Below are 7,076 nucleotides of genomic sequence, written 5' to 3' on the forward strand. Positions count from 1 at the left end.
AAACCCAGAGAACTCTACCTGCTCTTCAGGCCGTTCAAAGTGAGTCTGGACCCAGCCACCCATGGGCAGAGCCTCGGATGGAGGAGAAGCATCAGGAATGAGTCCAGACCCGATCTGGGCAGCAGGAGAACTATTAGAAACCGTGATCGCAGACCTGGCTCTCTGCCCCGGTTCGGCTGACTCACATGTGGCTTTTTGTCAATTGCTGAGCCTCTCTGAGCCTCTGTTTTCTCATCTGTAAAGTGGAGACCGTAGAACCTCAGTAGACTTTGCCATATAAGGAATCTTTGAGATTCAGCATGGCATTTTCCATTTGCGGATAAGAAAACTTAAAAAGGGGAGGTCTGAGCTTCCAAATGACAGGCTAATGGAACAAAGGGGAATTCCTGCACGAAAGGATGAATGCTGCAGTGTGATGCCCACCCCATGTGCTAGGCCGTGTGATGTGGGACTCGAGGGCTGAGGGCGCTCAGCGGGGGGTGGAGATCTGGGTGGGTCGCCTTTGAGGGAGAAGAGAGTGAGCTGGGGAAAGGTGGGGCTGCAGGGTGGCTGGGGTAGCACAACAGAGGCATCTGACCTTCCCTGTTATTGATCACCTCTCTCTGCAGGGGTATGAAGGGTCCCTGATCAAGCTCACGTCAAGACAGGTAATTTCTCTCCAAGATTTTTCTTCTTCCAAGCCCCGACCGACTGCTGAGCTTGGACCTAAGCTGGTCATGAAGCATCTAGCAGCTGAGACCTGTCCCCTGTCATCCTGGTCCTGTCCTGGGCTGATGAAAATGTAGCCTCCTTTGTAAAAGGATGAAAAAGTAGACAGGTTCCCTCTCCTTACCGGTCAGCTCCTGGTCCCCACTCTCTGGCCCTTGAGAAACTATAGTGGGGCTGAAGGCTGAGGACCATGGAGGTGGTGGCTGTGCCCTGGCTCCTAGTGCCAGGAGTTCTGGGGCCCAGAGTCTTTAGGGGCTGTTTGTGGTCTGGACTGAACCTTGGCAAAATGAAGTTGGAAAAGTTTTGAACCTGTTGCCCCTTGATTGAACCTGGATCCTTCCCATGCCCTTGATACATCAGTGTTCCCTTCCTTGCTGGACAAAACACTAGCACTTAATTACCTGCATGTGTTAAACAACAACAGCAAAAGAGTGGGTGATGTTTCATGCAGTGGGATAGCGCTCTATTGGCATCATTTCCCAGAAAGTGGTACCTGGGTGGGAGAGTTTTGGTGCCCAAGAACCTTTCACTGTTCTTCCTGTTGAACATCAGGAGGATATGGACAAGAATTTTATATATATATATATATGTTTTGTATGCTTGAGGGGGAGATGGAGTCTTGGGAGCGATGCAAGGGTGTTCTCTCTTTTTCCTACTAGCCTGTTGGTTTTGTGATCTTTGACAGCCGGGCAGGAGCAGAAGCAGCCAAGAATGCATTGAATGTGAGTAGACGGAGAACAGGCCTTTCTCCAACCCGCAGACTTCTAGACAGTGGGGTTTCTGTCGTGTCTTCTACAAACCTTCCTCCACTCCACACCTAAGGAAAGGGCCTGCAGACGTACCTTCCCCAGCCATCCTGGGGCAGAATCTCTGGCTTTACCATCTGTGCCAAATGCCACTCCTCCCAAGGCCCAACCAGCGTGTCCTCTGTCTTGGCCTCTGTGTGGCTGAGTCTTTCAGGATAGATCATGAGGTGTGCAGTGGACAGTCCGGGTCCCACAGAGTAAAGCCTCTCCCTTCCTCCTCTTCTCACAGGGTATTCGCTTTGATCCTGAGAACCCGCAGACCCTGAGGCTAGAGTTTGCCAAAGCCAACACCAAGATGGCCAAGAACAAGCTAATGGCTACACCAAATCCCACCAATGCTCACCCCACCCTTGGAGCACACTTCATCGCACGGGACCCCTGTGAGTGGCACTCAGCGGCCATCTGCTGCCTTCTGCCTGGCAGAGCTGGGGGCCCTTGTGGATGAAGCTGCATGCAGAAGGCACCCCTGTGGTAGTGGATGCTCGCCCCCTTTTCCAGGAGCTTCTTGCACCCACCATTACTCATGCCCACGGGTCCCAGGCTTCCTTCCACCCCCACAGCCTTTGCTGCACCTTAGCCTGAGCTCCTGAGCTGTTAGTTCTGCCCAGCTTCCTCGCAGCCCGCGCTGATCCTTTGGTTGAGACGAGCCCATCCGAGGGCTTCTTGAAGCAGACAGGATACTTGCCAAGCCTGGCCAAGTTACTATAGTTTCTTTCCTAGAGTCTTGGGGTCCTTTGGGGGAGCTGAGAAGGGACCTCATGTTCAACGATAGCATTGGGTCCCCTTCTCTGCTCGGAATGGGGTGGTGCGAGGGGGAGCCAGCATTCTGATGACGGGGGCTCTTGTCTCTGCTGCAGATGACCTGATGGGGGCCGCTCTGATCCCTGCATCCCCAGAGGCCTGGGCCCCCTACCCTCTGTACACTACAGAGCTCACCCCAGCCATCTCACATACTGCATTCACCTACCCAGCCGCCACCGCTGCTGCCGCCGCCCTGCATGCTCAGGTAAGCCTGGATGGGACGAGCAGGATAGGGGAGAAGGAAGGCTCTGAGCTGGCCAGGCTCTATTCCCACCTGGTCATGGACCGCCCAGCTCCTCAGAGCTGGCGCAGCACTGCTTCTTGCTTGACAGTACCTTTGGGGTTTGGGATGTGACAGGGGGAGGAGAGGATAAGCTGTGAGGCCACGTTCAGGCTACGCTGCTAACGCGGAGTGTGAGAGAGCCGCCGTGGGTCCACTAGACGCCTGAGGGCAGGCTGTGCCCATTGTGCCCGTGGTGAGGAGTGTGGTCACTGGGCCCAGACCGCTTACCTCTGCCTCCTTCTGTCTTCATGAACTCCAGAAAGCTCTGAAAAATTTGTCTGAATTTTTTTGTTTTTTCTTACTCATCTGGAAAAATAAGAATAGTATTATCTGCCTCAGGTTGCTGTGAGAATTAAGTGTTAAGACATGGTGAGGGGCTAGAATTGCACCTGGAACCTCTGAGGTGCTCGTCGGTTGTTTGCTCTTGTGTTCACTGAGCCTGGAAACTCTCCAGGCTGGGCAGAAGACGCAGCCAGTGCTTCTGGGGGTGGGGGGTACAGCTGGGCTGCGAGGGCTCTATGCTTGCCCAGTGCCATGCCAGGTACCACGCCAGGTGATCAGCTCTCAGCCATGCCTAGGTGCCACAGTGACAGGGCACCGCCAGGCAGCACAGGAGGGCTGGGGTGAGTGGCGAGTGCACCTGGGCCTCTCATCAGCGAAGTGAGCTAGCTGAGGCTCGGGAAGAGCAGCTTGGCTGTTGAGAGGTGGGGAACACAGGTCACTTGACCAGGGCAGTGAAAGGAGACGAGCAGTTCAAGGATATGAGAAGCCAGGACAGAGGGTTTGCGGAAACTGGAAGCTGAGATGGGAGGATTTGGGGAAGGCCAAGTGTGTGTCCCATCCCAGGCCTTTGAAGGATTCACCCAGCCCCAAGGTGGAGGGCTCAGATTCTCTGGCTGCTACCCTTCAACGAGTCCCCTGGCCACAGCTGCTTGGGTTGAATGAGAGCAGACACGTGGCTGCACTTGGCAGTCTCCCCAGCTGTGTACCACAGACACTGGAAAATTGATCTAGTCAGGGAGGTGGCAAGGCTCTTCCTCTCCTGGGCACTGTTTGGGGATTGACCGCAGACCAGCACTGTGGTGGGCACAGAGCCGTGAGTGAACACAGTCCTCTCTGACATGGTGGAGTGCAGAAGGTGGATGGTGCTCCCCACCAAGCAGTGGGGTTGGGGGGCGGTTAACTGCAGGGGCCCCATGAGACCCCTGATCCCAGCTTTGCCACTAGCTGGCCACCTGATCTTCGGCAGGTGACTTCACCTCTGGGCCTCCATGTGGTCCTCATCTGTAAAACGAGAGGGCAGGACCAGATTGGGTGGAGAGCTTCTGCCCCTATCTGCTCTGAGATGCTAGGCCATGACCACACGAGGCAGAGTCTGGGAGCCAGGACAGTCAGGATGTCGAATTATTCAGGAGCGACGTGGCTGCCCTTTCAGGGTGGTGCCCCAGCTGGATAGGAGTAGCGTGCTGCTCCCCGTTCCTAAGCTTCTGTACAGCAGGACTGTGTGCCCGCCTCCTGTCTGCTTTTCCAGCCTCCTCCCTTCCTCCCCATACCCTGTGGCCGCCTCCATCTAAGCCCTGTCTCTCTTTCAACACCGGTGTGACTTTGTGCAATTTTCTTGACCTCTCTGTGTCTTCATTTCTTTGTGAAATGATGATAGCCTTAGCTCCTTTATAGGATGGTTGGTAGCCTATAAGCATAGAGGGAGTGCTGATGGTTATTATTTAACATTCCTGGTGGCTCAGGTGGTAAAGAATCTGCCTGCAATGCAAGAGACCTTGGTTCGATCCCTGGGTCAGGAAGATCCCCTGGAGAAGGGAATGGCTACCCACTCTAGTATTCTTGCCTAGAGAATTCCGTGAAGAGAGGAACCTGGGGGGCCACAGTCCATGGGGTGACAAAGAGCTGGACATGACTGAGCAACTAAGCACACATTTAATATCATTATTGTCTAATTCCCCCCAGGTCACCTCTGAGGCTAGAGGACTCTTTGTGCCTGAGCTCCTGTCACCTTGGCCTCCCTGGGAATGGGATGAAGGCCACCTCAAAGGATGGTGGCTTTTTTCAGGAGGAGCCTGACGATAAGTGATTGGATCAGGTGGTGACTAGTTCAGGTCCACTACCTGAGTTCTCTGGACAGCTGTGTCCTCGACAGTAAAACACACTGTTAGGACCAAACGCAGTGAAAGGCCTGAAAGCGTTTTCTTCCTCCTTCCTCTCTCCCTTCCTCCCTTCCTGGCTGCACTGGGCCTACGTTGGCTGCACTGGGTCTCCAGAGCCCATGGGCTGGCTCCATGGTTTGTGGCTTGCGGGCTTAGTTGCCCCACAGCATGTCAGATCTTAGTTCCCCAGTCAGGGATTGAACCCGTCTCCCCCTGCATTGGGAGGCAGATTCTTAACCACTGGACCGCCAGGGAAGTCCCTAAAAGCATTTTCTAAGTAGTAGCACTTTCTCTTTAACTTCCAAGAGTCCCCTCTCTGCCCCCCAACAGTGCTGCCCCAGAGGTGGAGGTTGCAAATGTCTGCATGAAGGAAGTGGACACTAAGGAGGTTACTCTGAGCTCAGAGGATCAGTAGCCTGCATTTTTCTGTCCCTGGGGGTAAGGAGGTGACTTGGAGGGGCAGCAGCAGCCACTAGACAAAAGGGGATGAGCACTGGTCCTTCCATTCTGTACCCCAGCACGTACATCCTGACCTCATGCCCTTTGCCAGTAGCTCCGCCTGAGCGAAACTGAACGGGGTCCTCGTGTAGTTGTGAGGACAAGACCTGCAGGAAGAAAGGGGATGAGCTAGATGGTTCAGGCCTGAATCTGTATTGGCATGAATGAGGCTGTCTTGTTGGACCTTCTGATCATCTTGATAGAAACATCTCCTTTCAGAGGGTATGGGTGGCAGGTGCACGCTAGCGTTGGGCACATGAAGATGTTGGCCTAGAAGCAGGGTTCTGCACGTCCCCATGCGTACCAGGGCCCTCCCAGCCTGGACCTCTTTTTCCATTTCAACCTGAGGATATGGATCTTTCACTGTGGCCCTTCTCCCACCCCTTTTACACTGGCTCGGCACTTACTGATGAGTTAGACAACCCCCCCTGCCTCTCTTTTCTTATCTGTATAATGGAGATGATAATAGCATCAACTTCAGAGGGCTTTTCTGAGGATTAAGTGAACTTAGTGTGGGGAAACCTCTAAGAACAGCATTTGGCATGTGCCGAGTGCCTAAGCATTAAGCTGTTAGAGGTCTTGCATTCATGATGAGAAATAGGGCCTCTTCTCTTTTCCCTTTGCTGCTCCCCAGAATATCCGCACTTTTAGGCCTTAGACTTCGTAGGTGGTTGGACACAGGAGTGTAAGTAAATCCATGGGTATGAACCTTTCACACAAATTACATATTTAATCATTTTAGAACTAAGTTATCGGGACATGCTTCCATGTCAGTAAGTCTAATCTACATTCTGGCTGTCCTGCCAGTGTGTAAGTGTATCTAGCTCCCTGTAGATGGCAGGTAACTGAGGCTGAGGCTGTTTACACGTTTTTTTTTTGCCCTGATAGACTGTGGTGCCATGGACGCCCTTGTTCATACCTCTCTGGGCACCTGTCCTGCTTGTTTTCCTTATCATAAATTTCCTAGAACTATCACAAGGTCAGAATGTAGACTTGCCGGTCTGGGTTAAGACTGGGTACTGTTGAATGTGGCTGCACCACATGGCATGCGGGATCTTAGGTCCCCAACCATGGATCGAACCCATGCCCCCTGCAGTGGGAGCTTGGAGTCTTAACCACTGGACCACCAGGGAAGTCCCAAAATTGGACTTTGTGATGAGCGAGGCTCCTGTATCTGTTGGCTGCTCCTATTTCTTCTCATGTGGATTCAGCCATTCACCCACCTTTTTGTGTATCTTCTCCGTCAGTCCCAGGTTTGAGGGGGGACTGAGTGTGTGCCCCCAATTCCTTTGTTTGGTTGCTGCTCCTCTTGGAGCTGTAGGCATTCTGGATGCCCATGGCCTGTCCCTGTGGGATGGCCACTTAGGCCTCCCAAGCCCGCCCTGTGAACGACTGGAGGCCCTGAGAGGGGACCGGCCGCTCGCTCCCTGCTGAGCTGGCCTTGACCCCTGAGCCTGAGCTGGGGCCAGAAGGGACCGTGCTTCTTGAGGGACCTGGACCACCAGGGTCTCCCAGGCATCTGAGGAAAGTGGAAGCACAGTGCTTCAAGGACATTCTGTCCACTTCAATGGCACGACAATCCTGAGCTCAGAAATGAGGGTTTTCCTCTACTTCCTCCCCAAGGAGGTGGCAGCTGTCTCAGGCTCTGGAGTGCGGGGTGCAGCACCTAGTAAAGAGGGCTGGGCCGGATGAGGCAGGCTTGCTGCAGGGGCCCCTTAGCAGCCGCTGGGGGAGGAGGCTGGGTTGGAGGCCTCCAGGGTCCCTCCCACACTCTCATCTGACGCTCTCCCTGCTCCAGCCCTGCAGGGCACCCAGCCT

The 7,076-nt window shown here is 54.0% G+C and overlaps 1 protein-coding gene across 1 annotated transcript in view; it reads left to right on the top strand.

Annotated features, from left to right (window-relative positions):
- Window positions 1–6: 6 nt before the first annotated feature.
- The window catches only part of RBPMS2 (RNA binding protein with multiple splicing 2), a gene marked incomplete at its 5' end in the record, with an annotated part of 9,527 nt that continues 2,457 nt past the window's right edge, over window positions 7–7,076 (top strand). The window contains 5 exons of the mRNA XM_010840184.1: window positions 7–39; window positions 609–647; window positions 1,368–1,430; window positions 1,744–1,894; window positions 2,372–2,520. Coding sequence (XP_010838486.1) covers window positions 7–39; window positions 609–647; window positions 1,368–1,430; window positions 1,744–1,894; window positions 2,372–2,520 — 435 coding nt within the window. The remainder of the gene's footprint in view (window positions 40–608; window positions 648–1,367; window positions 1,431–1,743; window positions 1,895–2,371; window positions 2,521–7,076) is intronic.

Source organism: Bison bison, unplaced genomic scaffold (assembly GCF_000754665.1).
Source record: "Bison bison bison isolate TAMUID 2011002044 unplaced genomic scaffold, Bison_UMD1.0 scf7180017864142, whole genome shotgun sequence".
NCBI classification, from domain to species: Eukaryota; Metazoa; Chordata; class Mammalia; order Artiodactyla; family Bovidae; genus Bison; species Bison bison.